The sequence below is a fragment of the Colius striatus genome, chromosome 7, assembly GCF_028858725.1.
Source record: "Colius striatus isolate bColStr4 chromosome 7, bColStr4.1.hap1, whole genome shotgun sequence".
Classification (NCBI taxonomy): domain Eukaryota; kingdom Metazoa; phylum Chordata; class Aves; order Coliiformes; family Coliidae; genus Colius; species Colius striatus.
Window position 1 is genome coordinate 41,749,744 of NC_084765.1, and position 18,993 is coordinate 41,768,736.

Genomic DNA, 18,993 nt, shown 5'->3' on the forward strand with positions numbered 1-18,993 from the left:
CAGGGACGTGGCTTTGGGGCTGACTCAGCTCATGGGGGGTGATTCTGGGAGCATCAGCAGTTTGCAAACAAGGCACAACATGAGGAAGCAGCAGCACAACCCTGATGGTGGGGTGGGCAAGGCACTGGTTATGAAAGCAGAGGGTTATGAAACAGCTGTTACCAAACCCCATCTGTGCCTCACTCAGTGTGGCCACCACAGCTCCCAGTGCTGTGTGTGACAGAGAGGTGCCCATTGCACCCTCCCTGCACAGGGAGCAGAGAATGGCTTTGCTTGCCCAGTGCCAAGACAAGGGGTGATGGGCATAAACTGGAACACAAACAGTTCTACTGGCACAGGAGGAGCAAGTCCTTTGGTGCTGAGGTGAGGGAGCCCTGGCCCAGGCTGCCCAGGGAGGGTGTGGAGGCTCCTGCTCAGGAGGTTTCCAACCCCAGCTGGACACGTTCCTGTGCCCCCTGAGCCAGGGGAAGCTGCTGGAGCAGGGGCTGCAGCAGCTCTGCAGGGCCCTTCCAGCCCCCAGCACTCTGGGATCCTGTGATCACCCATCCACAGGGTCTCAGGCAGCCCCTTCCCACAGCTGCAGCCCTGGGCAGTGCCCAAAGCTCCCTCTCACCGAGGTGTCCTCAGAGCACGATGCAATGATGTTCTCAATGAAGGGATTCCACTTGATGTCCAGCACATTGCCCTGGTGACCACAGACCTTGGGGTAGTTTGGCTCGATCCTGCCTGTCTGGAATGAAACACAAACAAACAAACTGATTTAAAGGAGTTATAAAGTTGGTGTTTTTAAGGCTGGAGCCTTGTCAGGGGAGAGCTCCACAGCTCATGCTGGGATGGGGTCTGGCTGGAGCTGAGTCAGGATGGAGTTTAGCTCATCAGCATTCCCAGGGCATCTGCAGCTGATGCCTGTACAAGGGGTTTCTCCAAACATAGCCCCACAGGACTTTCAGGGACCATCTGATCTTGCCATCTCAGCAGAATCACTGAACCACTTTGCTTGTTACAGCCCTTGAAGCTGCTGCAGTCCCAGCCCTGCCCTCACCCTGCCCAGCCCAGCACTGACCCACAGCCCTCAGCTCCAGGGCTTTGGGATCCCTCCAGGGCTGGGCACTGCCCCAGCTCCCTGGGCAGCCTGGCACAGGGGTCACACCCCTCTCAGGGCAACAGTTCTGCCTCAGCTCCAGCCTCAACCTCCCCTGGGGCAACTGGAGCCCATTTCCCCTTGTCCTGTCACTCCTTTTGGGAGCAGACACTCATCTCCACCCTCAACCTCCTCATTGCAGAGGGCTCCTGTCTGCCCTCAGCCTCCAGGCTCAACACCCCCATTCCCTCAGCCCCTCCCCAGCACTCTCATGCTCCAACCCCTTACCCAGCTTTATTGCCCATCTCCTGACACTCTCCAGCCCCTCAGTGTCATGAAGACCCACAGAGCCCCACAGCAGAGGACATGCCCCAGCCCTCAGCACGGCCAGCTCGTGAGGTTCCCACAGCAGAAGGGCTGCAGGGACCCCCCTTTCCTCCCAGGGCTCTCTCTGAGTGCCTCTGCAGCCCCCCATCCCTCCCTGTGCTGTCTCCTCAGAGCACTCAGACTAACTAGGTCAGCACAGCACAGCCACTAAATATTTCATAGCCCTTCCAGCACTGACCTTTTAATGTAAAGAGCTCCTGCCTCCCTCTGAAGTGAACAAAGGAGGGAAACGCTGGTTTTACCATCCACAACTGAGGGCAAGGGCCAGGAGTGCTCTGGGCAGCTGGATCAGGCCCAGGGGCTCAGCCCTGTGCTGTCACTGCTGGGAAGCTTTATTTGAATTCATTTGCTCCCAAGGAGACTCAACTGTTAATTCACAGAGTGGTGGGGGCTGGAAGGGTCCTGCAGAGCGGCCCCAGCCCCAGCCCCTGCTCCAGCAGCTTCCCCTGGCTCAGGGACGTGTCCAGTGGGGTTGGAAACCTCCTGAGCAGGAGCCTCCACACCCTCCCTGGGCAGCCTGGGCCAGGGCTCCCTCCCCTCAGCACCAAAGGAGTTGTTCCCTGTCCCTGTTCCCTTGCCACACTGGGATGCAGAGGCAGAGCAGCTTGCACCAGGCAGGGATGGAGATGCAGGAAACCATCACACAAGGTGCTGGGACACAAACACAACCCTCCCCCAGGCTGCTTGATCCATTTTTAAACCCCTCAGTATCAGAGTGTTCCTGCTCAAATGGCTGCTGCAGCCCTCACTCGTCTCTTGGCCATGGCCCATATATAAGGGGAGAACTCAGCCAGACTTAAAGCACCAGGGACTCTGTTATTTGGGCCATTTTAGTTATAGAAGGAAAAGAAAATAGGTGCCTGCTCTGGCAGCTTGCAGAGGTGAACAAATGGGCACCTCCAGCTCTGTCCTGTGCCAGCCCTGGAGAGAGGATGGGCTGCTGTGAGTCTCACCCTGCACACATGGAGCAAAGCTCAAGCTGCAGGGATGCAGCCTCTGGGACAAGCAGCTGGGATTTGAGAAGGGAACATCCCCCCCAAGCAAGACACAGAAGGTGAAGGGCAATTCATTGGCACACCAAGCTCTGCCTCCTGGCAGCACCCAGCAATTCCCTCCTGCAAACTGTGGGATGGCAGCTGGAGGGGTCATGGCCCTGAGCATGCCAGCAGACACTGCTCCCCCAAACACCTCAGAGTATCCATCTTCCCCTCTGTTTTGCCATTTGCATCAGCACAGCACCATTAACACACCATCTCCAGCTCAGATTCCTGCAGCAGCTGGGACATTCCAGGAGGACAGACCTTTTAACAGCACCATTTCATGTGCAATCACTTCCATTTGGAACAAGCAGCCCAGTGAGCTCCTTGGCTAAAAGCAGCTTGGATGGATTTTGTCAGCATTCATTAGGATTCCAAGAGGACAAAAGCAGAGTTTGGTCACCAGGGATAGTTCCTGCCCAAAGAAATGCAGAGCTTGGATTCCAATGAGCTGGGGGCAGCCAGGAGCTGCCAGGGTGCCACGCTCAGAGGGACCTCAGCAGCAGCTCTGCCTTAAGCCACAGGCAATCCTAAGCCCCAGATCCCTGACCCAGGGCTGGGGGAAGCTCAGTGACCCACATATCAGCTCAGCCACATGCTCTGGGTGTCTGTGGGCTGCAGCACCTCTGGCATTTCCCATGGCACACAGAGGAAGGAGTAAAGCTTCCAGCCACTTCAGCCCCTCAGTGCTCTCCCCTTCCTGGAGCCACCAGAGGCATGTGAAGGGAGAAGGTTGTTTGTATCACAGCTAGGGGAGAAAGGACAAGGAATTGAAGCTGGTTGAAATCAGCTGTTTGGTGACTGAGAAGGGAAAAACTTGTCAGGATACCAGTGAGGGATGAGCATATGGCCATCACCAGCAGGAGCAAAGCCTCTTTGTTCTTAAGAGTGCTTAAAGGGGATCCCTGTAAGTCACCAAAGCCTGGCTGTGAGCTCAGGAGCAGCTCTGGTATCAGAGCCCATCCCAGGGAACCCCTGAGCCATCACCAGCCTCAAGCACTTCAGCTCCAGAGCCTCTGAGCAGCACAACTCAGCCTCAGAGCCTGACAGCACTTGCTCTGTGTTTGTTTGCCAAATGCTTTGGTTGGGTAACAACAAGAGGAACAAAGTTGTCTCTAAACTGATGGGGGTGTGTTTTTGAGTGGCAAGTCAACCTGGGGCTGTTTATCCCAAAGCACCCTGGAGCACGAGCTTGCACAGCCAGCCACAGCATCACACATCTCCTGGGGAAACTGAGGCACAGCTGCTTTACAAGCAGCCTGCAGGAAGCTCAGGGAAGTGACTTGCAGAGATGGCATTGCACAGAACCTGCTTCTCACCAGATTCCCTGCAGGTACCACACACAGGTACCCTGCAGGTGCCCACAACGCTTCCAGACCCTCCTGTTCCTTAGGAGGCTCCACAAGTGTGGCAAAACCCTTTCTTCAACTCTCCCTTCAACCCAAAACCCGCACAGAAAGCTCCCCAGAAGCTGCAGCAGCCACTCAGCATTGATGGCATCACCTCCAGTGCCCATCCCTGGGGGAAAAACCCCTCCCCAAGGAGGGAGCACCCAGCCCCAGGGCCAGCCCCTTCCCACCTCAGCAGCTTGGAGGGGGATCAGGGAAGCTCTGCCTGAGCCTTTGGGGATTTACAGGGTTTCCCAGGAAATCCTTGAGCACACACCAGTCTCCAGTGGCTGAGATTAAGGGTAAATACAGTCACTGCTGCCTTGTTACAGCACTGCTGTGTGCCAAAGAGGAGGAAAGGACACGGATGGCCCCGAGCTGGGGCAGATCCCTGGCTCGTGTGGGTACCAGGGAAGGTCTCTGCAGCTTCAATGAGCTTCATGAGGCACCAAGTCACACAGAACCAGCACAAGCAAGAGGGAAGCTGGGCAAATCCTTGGGAAGGATGCAGAAAACCCATTGTCATGATGTGGTGGCAGGAGGGAGCAGCCCTGGCTGAGAGCCCATGGGAAGGGGGAGGTGAGAGGAGAGCTCCAGGCTCAGCTGGGCACCACAAGCTGCTTGAGGAGAGTGCAAGGGAGAGCCTGAAGGTGAGGGGAAGGGTTAGTGGGCAGGAGAGGTGTTACACCAAGCAGCAGCACTTGCTGCCCCAGCCACTGCTGCAGCCACACAAGTAAATCCCAATCTGCAGGAGGGAGGGAGGATGCTGCTACTGCAGAGGTGTCTCTCCAACAACTGCATCAAGACAGATGCCTCAAGCCTTTCTCCACCTTTTCTGCCCTTCTGCCAGGATGCTCACCCAGCCTCCAGAAGCTGAAACCACTACACAGGAGAAAATGCCTGGCCCCAGATTGGCCAGAGCCAGCCAAGGAGACTGTGCAAGCACCCATGTCCCCAGTAAGAGCATCCCCCAGGAGGGATGGGGCACACAGCTGACCTGGCTGGAAGCTGCTCCAGAGGTTCCTGGTAATAGAAACCCATAAAATAAAACCCAAATCAAAGACACCCATGTGTGCAACCAAGGATATTGTTCATTGGAGCATCAGTTCAAGGCACTGGGGATGCCTGAAGGAGTGTCTGGTCCTGCAGGGAGTGACCTGGGTGCTGTGAACACCCCCCTGACTGCTCTTGGGAAGGAGAGCTGTAAGAAACAAGCCAAGCCAAGAGCTGGCTTCCTAAGAAGCAAACTCTAAAGGCTCAGCTCAGCTCCTGGCACCTTCTGTGAGAAGCAGCTATCTCAGCAGGTGTGCACCCCAAGCAAAGTCAGAGCCACTGGCCCTGCTCAGGCTGGGAAACCAGGGCAGGGAACAGGGAGGGGGAGACGTGCTCTGTGTCCCCCCCTCCAGCACAGACCACTGCTGGCATTCTGTAGACAAGCACTGGAAACACACAGGGCTGGCACAGAGCTGGGCAGGATCCCTGCTCAGGCCCAGGGACTTCAGTGCCTGTGCATCTCCCACCTAAGCCCATGGGCACCCTCCCCAGCCCCAGCTCGGAGGGGGAGCAGGAAAGGCAGCCAAAGCCAGGCAGGTTTTAGGAAACAGCCCCTGTCCAAGCACTCCTCAGCATGCTCTGCCCCAGCAAAAGCTGTCCCCAAGCAGCCCCACAGCATCTCTGCCCCAGCTCCCCACACCACGCTCCTCTGCAAACATCACCAGGCTCCGTGCCTCAGTTTCCCCAGGAAACACGATGATGCCACTGCTGCCTCCATCAAACTCCTTGCTCCAGGAGAAACAGCCCCAGATCCACCTGCCAGGAACCAAATCCCATCAGTTCACACACAACTAGCTTCCCCTTTTTTGCTACATGACTGAACCTGACAGGTCATAGAGAAGGAGAAGAAACCAGCACAGCTGAAGCAGGATGAGGGCTGCAGCACTGGTGCTCCTCTGGTGTGCACAGAAATGCTGTTACATTCAACAGAAGTACTGCTGGAGGCTGTGGGCATCCCATCTGCTGCCCAGGCAGCCAGCAGCCCCTCAGGGGAGCCATCTCACCAGCTTCTCTTGCCACACTGGACTCACAGAGCCCTGTGGGCTCTGGAACCCACAGAGCAAAGAGCACAGCAGCTTCTGACAAGCTATTTGCACAGCTTAAACCCCAGAAGCCTTCCTGCAGAAGTATTTATCTGCATGATAAAAGCAGGAGCTGGGCTGTAGCTTGTTAATTAAAAAGCCCCAAAGCCCACATAATGTCCCATGGTAAATTGGATTAGGGACACTACAAATGAATCCACGTTTGTGGGTGCAACAAAAGGGGGTTTTCCCTGCTGAGGACAGGGTTTCTGTCTGTTTTAGCCGGCAGAGGGGGCAGACAGTTGCAGGCAGCTGGCCCAGGCAAAGCCCAGCTCACCCTTCCCCAGGCTGGACCTCAGGCTTTGTAGCAAAGGCAGCAGCATTAATGGGCACAAAACAACCCCCCTCCTTCCCTCCCCAGGCTCCTGCTGGCCCAAGGACCCACATTTTCAAGCCTTGTCTCCTCCTCTGCTCCATCACCACTTCCCAGAGCAGCATTCAAATCCTCCCCTGACCCCCTTGGGACTGATCCAGGTGCTTCAAACCAGGCAGATCCCAGGTGTGGGCTTCCCATAGCTGCTCTCCTGGAGAAACACGAGGAGGTCAGGCTGGGCTCCAACGTGGAGCAGAGATGCTGAAGTGACAGAGCTTCTTGGAAGCCTCAGGTCACCTTTTTCCCCCCCTGGCCAGCTCCAGGTTAAAGCAAGTCCTTCCTGCAGACTAAAATGAGATGAAGGCTCCCAGGATACAGAAGTGGAGCAGCCATGGGGAGTCTCTTGTGACCTGTGTTTGAAGGTAGAAAAGCTCCAAGGGCATGAACGTTGGTTGATGGCACAGAGAAGGAGAGAAAAAACCTCCTGTTTTCTGCAGAAAGCCTCCTGGCACTTGGAAGCACTTGGCTCTGAGGGGCAAGGACAGCAGCTGGGTGATGAGTGTGCCCATTCTCTGCCCTGGGCAAGGGGTGTCCCTGCAGAGGGGGGCATGCACGGCAGTCCCTTGGGCAATGCCATGGGCACACACAGGCTGAGCAGATGCTCCCAGCACCTTGAGCCAGGACAAGCCATGCTGGAGCCAGGGAGGGCTGCCCAGGGCACACAGCCTGCTCCTCCTGCTCACCAGCTGGCACAGGGCTCGTGGGGGCACCCACAAGGGCTGCTGCCCCTCAGCCCACACAGAGCAGGGACATTGGCACTGCTGCCTGTGACAGGGCTGCATCCTGCTCTGCTGGGTAACAGGGGCACAGCACCTCTGTGCCCAACCTCTGTCCCCATCATCCACCTTCCCAGGGCTGCCAGGGGAGGGTTGGGGTCTCTGTGGGGATTAGCAACCAGAGAACCATTTGGGTTGTCAAAGCCCTTGAAGCTGCTGCAGTCCCAGCGCTGCCCTCACCCTGCCCAGCCCAGCACTGACCCACAGCCCTCAGCACCATGCCCTTGGGATCCCTCCAGGGCTGGGCACTCCCCCAGCTCCCTGGGCAGCCTGGCACAGGGGCTCACACCCCTCTCAGGGCAACAGTTCTGCCTCAGCTCCAGCCTCAGCCTCCCCTGGGGCAAATACAGCCCCTTTCCTCTTGTCCTGTCATTCATTCCTGGAGCAGAGCCTGAGCCTCAGCTCCCTGCAGCCTCCTGTCAGGGAGTGTCACAGAGTGCTCCTGTCTCCCCTCAGCCTCCCCTTCTCCACAGCATGGGCACAGCAGCTCAAGCAGCCCTCTCACCCCCAACAACAGCTCCATCAGGCAGCCCTGGCACAAGCAGCAGCTTCCTCTAAATAAACAGAGGCTCCCCTCTTCCTGCTCACCACTTCCTTCAGGCTTGCAGGGAGATAACATTGTCTGGCTGTGGAAAACAAGCTATCTTCATCTCCAGCAGAAACACAACCCCTCTTGTTGCAGGGGAAGGAATGTCAGCCAGCCTGCCCCTTACAAAGGCTGCTCTAAGGCACCCCTGCAACAGCCCAGCAAGCTGCATTACAGCCCCTTCTTCCTCCCCAGCCCAGCTCATATGAAGCCAATTCCATCAGGCACAGCTGAAATACATCCACATAGTGCTGCAGCTTGCTTTCCCCTGAGGTTTTGGCCAGCCAAGCCCCAGGCACACAGGCTCTTGGAGCTTCCTTGGTGCTCTTGCTGAAGGTAAGGTGCAGCACAAACACCCTGCTTTGGGTTTTGATGCCATAATTGCTCCCAAAAGCTGTCCCAGGTCTGAGACTGAGAGGAGAGCAGCTCTTGGGCTTTGGGGCTTGCAAGTACAGCATCTTCCAACAGTGCTGTGTGTTTTGTCCCTTCCTTGGCTGGTGGGTTCTGGGGCTCCCCAGGGCTTGGGGTGAGGCTGAAGCACTGTGGAGACTAAAGCTGAACACAGCCATGTAGGAGTAGAAGAGATCAATTCCCACCTTGCTACCACCTCAGGGAGTCAAGGATGTTGTTGGGGAGCTGCAGAGGGGGCTCCTGGCTCCCCTCAGCCTCCTCTTCTCCAGGCTCAGCACCCCCATTCCCTCAGCCCCTCCCCAGCACCCTTGTGCTCCAGCCCCTTCCCCAGCTCAGTGCCCGGCTCTGGCCACGCTGCAGCCCCTCAGTGTCCCTGTGGCAGTGAGTGAGGGGCCCAGCACTGAACACAGCATTAGTGCTGGCTCAAAAGACATGGATGGTTTTGTCCTGGTCTCTCCCCTTCAGCTGGAATCTGGGCTGAATCTGCTGCTGTGGTTTGGGGAGCAAACCATCATCTCCTCAGCATCAGCAGCTCTCCTTCGCCCACTGCCTGGGGATATTTATAGCCCCAAACCTCCGTGGTGCTGGGGAGAGGCTGGATCCCAGGGGCTGAGCCTCCTGGATTTGGGATCCAGCCCCAGCTCTGCTGCAGCACAGGGGATGATGAGGGAACCAAAATGCAGCCATGCTCCATCTTCCCAACCCACGTGTCCCCTCGCTCAGCTCCACAAACAAGGGAGGAAGCAGCACATGTGAGAGCAACATATGGCCCAGCCTATGCAAATGCACTGTCACTTGAAGCATAAAGCAGAGGGCTTGCTGGGGAACATTTCTGAGCAGAGGGCAGAAATGGGAAGAGGCTGGGGGGGGGAAAGAAAAGGGAGAAGAAGATGGTAGCAAATCAAATGCTGACTAGCTGTGGAGTATCCAGGTTACCCTCATCACATTCAGCTAAATGTGGGTGCCAATTAATTAGAGGGATGCTGATTTCCAAAGACAATTAGTTGACTCTTAATGAGCTAATCAGTCCCTGGTTTGGTGTGTGTGTGTGTGAGGGGGGAGGTGGTTTAAATGCATAATGAAATGATTAGATTGTACAAAGGCATGTGCAGCCACTTGTCAGGGAGCTGGGGGGTGCAGCACTGGCAGGATCCCCTCACGGGGCTCTGAGCAGCTTGCAAACGGCAGCCTGCTCCCTCTGCTCTCATCCCCTGGGGGTCAGGAGAGCTTTGCCAGACAAGAGACAGCAAAGAAACCGAGGGAGTCATTTGCTGGCAACACTTAACAGCTCAGGATTTAGGAGCAAGTGGTGTGAGGATGGGCATCCTCCCAGGCACAGGGAGGGAGGCAGAGATGGGGCTGGAGCGCTCTGAGAGCTCAGACAAAGCTCCTGCTTTCTGGAATATTAATAAGAGCCAAGCTGTGAGCTGCAATTAACACCCTGATTATAATCTCTTCCATCTGTAGCTGATTCTGCTGCAGAAGTGCAAGAAAAATTCAGAAGAGATGGGAATGTTACCCAGGGAAAATGTCTAAGAGGAGCAGTGGGGAGCCAGGGGAGCTCCTGCAGCCCAGCCTGGCTCTGTCAGCTTCCCCTCGTGGCTGCACATCCCACAGGCTGCCCAGGGAGGGTGTGGAGGCTCCTTCTCAGGTTTCCAAACCCACCTGCACATGTTCCTGTGCCTCCTGAGCAAGGGGAAGCTGCTTTGGCTGGAGCAGCTCTGCAGGGCCCTTCCCCAGCACTCTGGGGTTGCATGACTGTAGGCTTGGCACTGTGACCCCCTTCTCCCCGTGCACATGGCGTGTCTTCAAGTTACAGGGGGGCAGGTGCATTCTTAGTGGAGGGTGAATGCAGCTTCTCTGATGTCAAAAGTGCTCTGGAGAATGAGTGGCAGCTCTGTGTCCCCTCCTGCAGCCCAAGAGCCACGAGGCAAGGGCAGTGTGCCCAGGCTGAGATGCTGCTACCAGCTCAGAGCTGCTGGAGAGCAGCAGCAGCAGTGCAGCCATGGTACCCTGCAGCAGCAGCCTGCTCTCAAGTTTCAGAAGCAAAGCAAAGCCATGGTGATATTTATTTCACATCCAAGGTCACTGCTACTCAGCCTTTGCTCCAGGAGCTGCAGCTCTGCAGCAGCTGTGGGGAAAAATGCTCAGCCAAGTGCAGTCCCCCAGGGCAGCTTCTGAAGCATCAGCTGAATGTACAGGGGTTTAACATTGCAGGAGCCTGTGGGGCCTCACGTGGGGCTGGGGGAAGCCTGAGCTGGGCAAGCAAAGTGCAGGGAGAAAGGATCTGTGCTGCAAAGGGGATTTGGGGGTGCAAAGTGCTGCAGATGGGTGCAGCTGCAAGTCAAAAGGCAGGGCCCTCTTGGAAGGTGCTTGGAAGGTGCCAGGGCTTGGTGATAGGGTCTTCAAAGGAAATCTTCTCTGAGGAGGCAGCTGCTGCAGGAAAAGCCCCTGGGGGTGTGCCACAGGACGAGTGGGTGTGCAGCCCTGCTCTCCCTCAGACCATCCAGGGCAACAAAGCTGAGGGTGAGATGCTGAGGTGTCCTGCTTTTGGTGTCCTGCTTTTGGCTGGGAGGGAGTTCTTTCTCTTCCCAGGAGCTGCTGCTACCCAGTGTTCTGGGTGTCTTTGGAATGGAATATCTGCTTGGGGATGAGCTGGGGACATGATGGGGAAGTGATGGAGAGAGGCCAGGGCAGGGCTAGCAAGATGCTGAGGGGACTGGAGCATCTTCCTGATGAGGAAAGGCTGTGGGACCTGGGGCTGGAGGAGACTGAGCTCAGGGAGATCTCAGTAGTAGTTGTTATAAGGGGTGTGTGTCAGGAGGTTGGGGCAGCACTTTTGTCTGTTGCATGAGTGACAGGCCAAGGGGTGATGGGATGAAGGTGGAACACAACCAGTCCCATGGAAACAGGAGGAGCAAGTCCCTTGGTGTGGGGTGAGGGAGCCCTGGCCCAGGCTGCCCAGGGAGGGTGTGGAGGCTCCTCAGGAGGTTCCCAACCGCACTGGACACATCCCTGAGCCCCCTGAGCAAGGGGAAGCTGCTTGAACAGAAGCTGGGGCAGCTCTGCAGGGCCCTTCCCACCCTCCCCACGCCATCACCCCGTGCCCAGGCTGCCCAGGGAGGGTGTGGAGGCTCCTCAGGCGGTTCCCAACCCCACTGGACACATCCCTGTGCCCCCTGAGCCAGGGAAACCTGCCTGAGGAGAAGCTGGGGCTGCCCTGCAGGGCCCTTCCCACCCTCCCCACACCATCACCCCGTGCCTGGGCTGCCCAGGGAGGGTGTGGAGGCTCCTCAGGAGGTTCCCAACCCCATTGGACAAGTCCCTGAGCCCCCTGAGCCAGGGGAAGCTGCTGTAGCAGCGGCTGGGGCAGCTCTGCAGGGCCCTTGCCACCCTCCCCACGCCATCACCCCGTGCCTGGGCTCCGGGGAGGCCTCAGCTCTCACCTGCTCGAGGGGGATGACGAGGAAGGAGCCGCCGCCGGCGCTCTCGGTGACGATGGCGAGGAAGCGGGCGTTGACGGCGCAGAAGTGGTTGTCGTGGACGTTCTTGGTGATGGGGACGCCGTCGAAGCAGTGCTCGCGGCCCAGCGCCTTCCCGTACACGTTGCGGAACTTGGAGCTGCGGTACTGCGGCCGCCATGACATCTGCGGGGAGACACAGGCCGCTGCAGCCTCCCGAACGCGGCCCCGGGCCTGAGGGAGGGCTGGAGCAGCAGGGCAGCCCCTGAGGGTGGAATGCCCCTGGGAAAGAGGTTAGATCATGGAAGCACTGAGTGGTGGGGGTGAAGGGCCCTGCAGAGCTGCTGCAGCCCCAGCCCCTGCTCCAGCAGCTTCCCCTGGCTCAGGGGGCACAGGAACGTGTCCTGGTGGGGTTGGAAACCTCCTGAGCAGGAGCCTCCACACCCTCCCTGGGCAGCCTGGGCCAGGGCTCCCTCCCCTCAGCACCAAAGGACTTGCTCCTCCAGTTCCAATGGAGTTTTTCATGTTCCAGCCCATCTCCATCACCCCTTGTCCTGTCACCACAGAAATCAGCATCACCCCATGCTGCTGCCACCCACCCTTTAGGTGCTGAGCTTCCCCTCACTCAGGGGGCACAGCAACGTGTCCAAGTGGGGTTGGGAACCTCCTGAGAAGGAGCCTCCACACCCTCCCTGGGCAGCCTGGACCAGGGTTCCCTCACCTCAGCACCAAAGGACTTTGTCCTCCAGTTCCAATGGAGTTTTTTCACGTTCCAGCTCATCTCCATCACCCCTTGTCCTGTCACCAGTCACCACAGAAATCAGCATCACCCCATGCTGCTGCCACCCACCCTTTAGGTGCTGAGCTTCCCCTCACTCAGGGGGCACAGGGATATGTCCAAGAGGGGTTGGAAACCTCCTGAGGAGCCTCCACACCCTCCCTGGGCAGCCTGGGCCAGGGCTCCCTCCCCTCAGCACCAAAGGACTTGCTCCTCCAGTTCCAATGGAGTTTTTCATGCTCCAGCCCATCTCCATCACCCCTTGTCCTGTCACCACAGAAATCAGCATCACCCCATCCTGCTGCCACCCACCCTTTAGGTGCTGAGCAGCGTTGCTGAGCTCCCCCTGAGCTCAGCCTCCTCCAGGCTGAACAGCCCCAGGTCCTGCAGCCTTTCCTCCTCATAAGAAAGATGTTCCCATCCCCTGATGTGTCCCTGGCACAAGGTACGGCTCACAAAAGGCATTCAAAGGCTCTCTCCTCATCTCCTTGTTCAGCACGAGCTGCTGATCTAGAACTCACAGCACTGCTCCCCGTGCACCTGACAAATGAATGACGGCTTTAAGGCGATGGCTCGGAAAGGGGTTGGTGTGGGCTGCAGGAAGGGACACAGCAGGGCACAACAGCAGCACTTGGGCAGGGAGGGAGCAGCAGAGAGCTGGGACACGATGCCTTCAGCTGTCACAGCTTGTTTTACACAGGTGGCTCTGAGGCTCCTTCTCTGGAGACATTCCAACCCAGCTGGATGAGTTCCTGTGTGACCTACTCGAGGTGGTGTTGCCCTGGCAGGGGGATGAGCTTTGAGGTCCCTCTCAACCCTTGAGACTCTGTGCATAACCCTGCCATTGCTCCCCACAGGGAGATGCTCCCAGGGATCCCACCAGCTGCTCCCAAGGACCCACGAGCTCATGGTGCTTCCCCAGAGCAGAGCCAAGTGCTGCAGCTGCAGGCACAGAAATGAGGGTCCTTCTGCTTGTCCTCACTGCTTCTCTTTTTCTGAGACAAAAGGAAAGACTCTCTCTCACATCAGACTTCTGAACAATCCTCATGGCAGCACAAGTGCTTGTGATAAGACCCATAAGAGTTTCAGGTACTTGGCCTGTGCAGCTCTGATTCTCCTTTAGGGGGGTTGTTGCAGATTTCTTTGCCTTTTTCCCCCCTCGGGAGTGCAATTCTGACTTTGTAAAGCAGTGTCTGTCCAGGACCTATCCTTCTCACTGCAAGCTGTTTCTCGCCTACAAACACCCTCCTCTCTGCTCTGGGACAGCAAGAGAATGAAAGTGAGAAGGTAGGGGTGAAGTCAGGGATGCTGGTGAGCCCCCTGCCAGCACCCACAGCCAGCTGGGAAGATGCAGGATGCTGGGAGACACAGAGCTCCTGCTGCTTAGAATCATTCAATGGTAGGGGTTGGAAGGGATCCAGTCCAACCCCCTGCAGAGCAGGTCAACCTAGATCAAGGCTTTTAGCCCCTGTGTGCCACTTGCCCCAGTGCAAAGCCACAGGCAGCCCCAAGCCCTGCTCAGCCCCAGCTCAGACTGACAGCTCAGCAGTGAGGGACCTGCTCCCATCCCCTCGTGCTGTGCCACAGACCCCGACTCCAGCAGCTGTTTGCCAAAGCATCTGCAATCCTACAACACACAGTTTGTGTTAAACTCGCTTCTTTGAGTCATTCTCCACCTTCTGCTGATGCTCAGGGGTGTTTTTAGTTTCCCATCCCCTCTCTCTCACTGGCTCAGAGGCATTAGAACAGATATTATTGATTTATTGGAGCTATTTCCACCCATCTCCAGAGTCAGACTCGAGTGCCACCATTTCCAGGGCTCATCCTAGTTCTGCATTGCTCTCAGCCTCCAGTTTTTCAGCCTCCTCCCTTGGTTTAGGTTGAGCAGAACTAACATGAGAAAGGAGAATCCTACAAGGCACTTAGAAGCCAGGCCATCAGATGAATCACTCCCCCAAGCACCATGTCCAGCATCAACATTAACCTCAGGAAACAAGCAGCAGCACACAGACATCTGCACCAGCATTTGGGGGCTCACTGCAGTGTTTTACTTCTCCAAGTGCTTGAGGGGAAGATCTCCCAAAGCTGGAAGGTGGAAAACTCCTTTGTAACAAGAGTTAAGGGAAGAAATGGGTGAGCTGGGAAGCCCCAGTGAGGACATAGGTCAGAGCACAGCATCTCTTTCCATCCTGCCCTTCCCTTGCCCTCCCCTCCAGCAGCCCCAGGGAGGGGAGGCCAGTGCTGCCAATCCCCTCCTTCTCTCCCAACAAAAGAACAAAGCAGCTCATTGAGGTTTCATAATCAGAGCAAGGATATCTGCCATGGTACCAAGCTGGGCTGGGGAGAGCCTCTCTCCTTCAGCAGAAACCTTTCACTCAAGGGGAAACTCTCTGTGTGTTATTACATCGGGGGTTTTGTGCTATTCCTCCAAAACAGAGGCAACAAGGCAGACCTAGAGATGGGGAAAGACCCCCAGGGGGAATATTCGAGGCAAGAAGCCCAGTGTTTGCTCTCCCAGTGAAGCCAGCTGTCCTCCTGGCACCCTTGCAGACTTGCATGACTGTCTTACTCTGCCCCAGCCCCACTGCAAAGGCAGCTTTGGGAGGAGATGGGCTGGAGCATCAATCAGGTCAGTCAGCAGATCTCCATCCAGCTGAATTCAGGTGAGGATGCTGAGGAGCAGCTGCAGCCTGTGCCAGGGAAGGGACAGGCAGGTTTTCCTCTCTAAGAGCTCAGGCTGCTCTGTGTGGAGGTTGCAGAGAGCTGACTCCTCTCTTTTGCCCCATCCATCCCTGGAGCTGTGACATTGCATCGTGTAGCCCAGTGCTGAGACATGGGTGAGATGTGGAGGCATCTGCCCAAGCAGCATGGGATGATGCTCCAGCCCTGTGGCTGCCCTGTCCTGAGCACCCTGCAAGCTCCTGCCTCTTGCAGGCTGGGGAATCACAGACTCATTGAAGCTGCTGCAGTCCCAGCCCTGCCCAGCACTGACCCACAGCCCTCAGCACCTCCAGCTGCAGGGCTTTGGGATCCCTCCAGGGCTGGGCACTGCCCCAGCTCCCTGGGCAGCCTGGCACAGGGCTGACACCCCTCTCAGGGAAACAGTTCTGCCTCAGCTCCAGCCTCAACCTCCCCTGGGGCAACTGGAGGCTGTTTCCTCTTGTCCTTTCACTCATTACTGGGGAGCAGAGCCTGACCCCCACCTCACTGCAGCCTGCTGTGAGAGAGTTGCAGAGAGAAATAAGCTTCCAGGCTGGGATGCTCAGGCCTCCAATTCAGTTTTACAGCAGAGAGCAGCTTCAGGAGCAATGGCATTTAAAACCAAATCAAACAACTTCTGATTTTGCAGTTTAAACAAAACAGACTGGTCCCTGTCCCACAGCCCCCAGCAGCCAGGCAGAGCAGATGCTGGGGGGCAGGCAGGTCCTGCCCATGGCTCCCAGCAGCACACCCAAAACTCAGGGGAGCAGCGCTGCCCACAGCCCTGGCAACAGCACCTGGACAGAGAAGGAAAGGAACTAAGCAGCAAAAACCCTGCCCCTCTTTTGGAGCCTTTGCTGGTGTGCTGGCAGCTCCAACCTCTGCTTGCTCCAGCCTGTGGCTCCCAGCAGCAGCAGGACACAGCTCCTCTCTGCTTGCTCCAGCCTGTGGCTCCCAGCAGCAGCAGGACACAGCTCCTCTCTGCTTGCTCCAGCCTGTGGCTCCCAGCAGCAGCAGGACACAGCTCTTGTCTCCCTGTGTTTATTTTTAAATGCATCTTTTCAAGCATTGGGAGTCTTGGCAACAGCAGCCAGGGGAAGCAGCTTGTGCAGAGAGCCCTGAGTGCTGCAATAGGCACTTACCCAGCCCAGTGGACTGTAATCCCTACAAAATCCCTCCATCCTCTATATATAGCCCTGTTTAATCTGCCTCACTCATGAAAGCTTGCAGAGAAATGAATGTCTGCTTTCACCTATCTGAAGCAGTTCATTCTGGGGAGCTGGCAATACCCCCCCTCCCAGCCTGGGCACAGCAAGAGCCCTTTCTCCTCCCCTCTGTGCCCCTCAGCAGAGTGCTGGGGGGGTGACAAGGGGGCTGTGGCACCTCCAGCAGCTCTCTGGGTTGTCATGATGCCATATAACATCTCCCATGGCCTTTGGGAGGTTTTTAATGGGGAACCAGTGCTCTGTCATCATGACTCTCCAGCTTGTTGTTCTGCATGTGGTGAAGAATCAGGGTTGTGGTTGAGTGGCAAGAGAAAGAAATGCATTTGCCTGAGAAAGGCAACTGGAGAAAGGAAACTCAACCCTCAGGAGGGGGTTTGTGGCATTCCAGGAGACACAGTGCCCTTCCAAAATCACATCATTCCCTTTTTCCCTGCCTCCTCCTGGCACTGACAGAGGTTCTGCTGAGTGTTCCCCATCTGAGGCTTTGCACTGAAAGCCCAGGCACAGTTTTGCATTAAGCAAACCAAACACAACTGAATCCCACCCCCTCGTTGCCCCTGTGCCCCTCTCCAGGTGGGTTATTGCTCCCCTCTGGAGCCCAGGCATTGCCAGCACATCCCTGGGAGCTGCTGGGCAGAAGTTCTTTTCCATCACAAAGGTCAGCAGTGCTCCAGCTCCCAGGATCCATCAGCCATTAAGTTTGCTGAGTGTTACTGGGCAAAAACAAGAGCTGCTGGTTGGCAGCTCTTAGCCAAGGAGATGGCTTCATTTGCAGGAAGAACAGGGCTGCCCCATCCCCCTCTGCCCTGGGATGCTCCTCCTCACAGCTCCCTCCTGCAGCCAGAGGGGAAGAACACCTGAGAAGAGCTCAGCAGGGCAGAGACAGTGTCCCCAGAGCCCCTGTAAGGTGAGCACAACCCTGCCAGGGCTCTGCTGCTCCTCCACACTCTCAGCATCAGCACTGGGGGGTTTGGGAGTCTCCTGAACAGGGGGAGGGGAGGTTAAAGCCCTTCCCAAAGGATGTGGGACATATCAGACAAAGACTTGAGGAGAGCCCCAAGGTCTCCCAACAGCCAGAGGCAGGGGAGCTGAGCCTGCACAGCACTGGGCTGTGCTTGTAGCCTAAAACCTTGGCAAAGAGCAACACACTGACCCTGCAGAAACTACAGGGGAGGGGGGGGGAACCCCTGCAAAGCCACCTCCTGCCTCAACCCCATCCCTGCTCCCTTGGCTTGAGCCAGGCAAGCTTTATTCCACTCAGAGAGGAAAATGCAGCAGGATCATGTCACCCCAGCCATGCCCTGCCCAGGGTGGGGTGTGAGGATGGGATGTGCTGGGTGCCTCCCCCTTAGCAAGGCTGGTGTGAAGGGTTGCTGCTGCTGCAACCTGAAGAAAAAGCTCCCAGCTCCATGTTGATAAGATAGCCAGCATTGCCAAAATTAGTCACCCAATGCTTATTGTTCCCTGCACAGGAGATTAGAGGGGAACAAACACTGATTTGAGTCTCTGCAGTGCTCTGATGCTCACGGTGCTTCTCAACTCAACCTTGAAAACGCCTTTTGTTCCCATTCATGGCCTTCACACTAACCAGGCTGGCCAAGGCTCAGCCCCTTCTCCACTGCAGTAACAACCCTGCCCCTGCAGAGCAACACACCCTTGGCAGTGTGCACAGGCACCATTCAGGCACCAAACCTGCCTGAGAGGTCAGATGCAGCCCTGCCCAGGGGCTGAGCTGCTTCTGTGGGGCACCCAGCAGCAGCCCCAGCTTGAAAGCAGGAAAGCAAAGAAATGCTGAGGCTCCTGTGGTTTCTTTTTAGTGCCAAGGGACCTTGGGGGCAGAGGCAGGCAGTTGGGCTCTTGGCTGGCTTGTGCTCAGCTGCTTGTTTCTCTGCATGTCCCTGTCCCAGCCTCACTCAGATGCCCTGTGTGGGACTCACCAGGCTGCTGTGCTTGCTCCCCAGCACGCTAGACTTGTGCAGGTCTCTCATTGACTCCACAAGAGCTCTGTGCAGAGAGGGAAAGCAAAAACATTCAATTCACCATCCCAGGAGGCTGAGGTCAAACACACAAACCTCTCCTGCTTCTCCCTGCCATGGCATTGGGCAATGCAGGGCAGGATCTGCTCCCCAGGGGCTGCAGCTGGAGCAGGGGATGGGGCTGAGCCCCCCAAGTCGTCACCACACCGACCCCCAGCAATTCCAACAGAAAGAGGTTTTGCTGCCCAGGGAGCTGGGGGAGTGCCCAGCCCTGGAGGGATCCCAAAGCCCTGGAGCTGAGGTGCTGAGGGGTCAGTGCTGGGCAGGGCTGGGACTGCAGCAGCTTCAATGAGTCTGTGATTCCCCAGCCTGCAAGAGGCAGGAGCTTGCAGGGTGCTCAGGAGAGGGCAGCCACAGGGCTGGAGCATCATCCCATGCTGCTTGGGCAGATGCCTCCACATCTCACCCATGTCTCAGCACTGGGCTACATGATGCAATGTCACAGCTCCAGGGATGGATGGGGCAAAAGAGAGGAGTCAGGGACAGGGTGACGCAGCAGCAGGGCTGTGACAGGCAAGGGGCTGCCCCTTCCTTGGGGGATGACAGAAGGGAAAATGCTTTTGTGCTGGATATTTTCAGTGCAATCAGCTTTTGCAAGCACCAGGAATGGGGGGGAGG

General features: G+C 56.9%; 1 protein-coding gene across 6 annotated transcripts in view; it reads right to left on the bottom strand.

Annotated features, from left to right (window-relative positions):
* Positions 1-18,993, bottom strand: part of CORO2B (coronin 2B) — a 38,040-nt gene that overhangs the window by 7,357 nt on the left and 11,690 nt on the right. For 3 of the 6 annotated variants that reach the window (XM_061999921.1, XM_061999920.1, XM_061999922.1), the window contains 3 exons: positions 18,277-18,343; positions 11,621-11,821; positions 614-730 (listed from right to left, as the gene is read on the bottom strand). In XM_061999921.1, the coding sequence (XP_061855905.1) occupies positions 614-730; positions 11,621-11,821; positions 18,277-18,327 (369 nt within the window). In that variant the 5' untranslated portion in view covers positions 18,328-18,343. The remainder of the gene's footprint in view (positions 1-613; positions 731-11,620; positions 11,822-18,276; positions 18,344-18,993) is intronic. The other 3 variants (XM_061999924.1, XM_061999925.1, XM_061999926.1) reach the window with 2 other exon arrangements.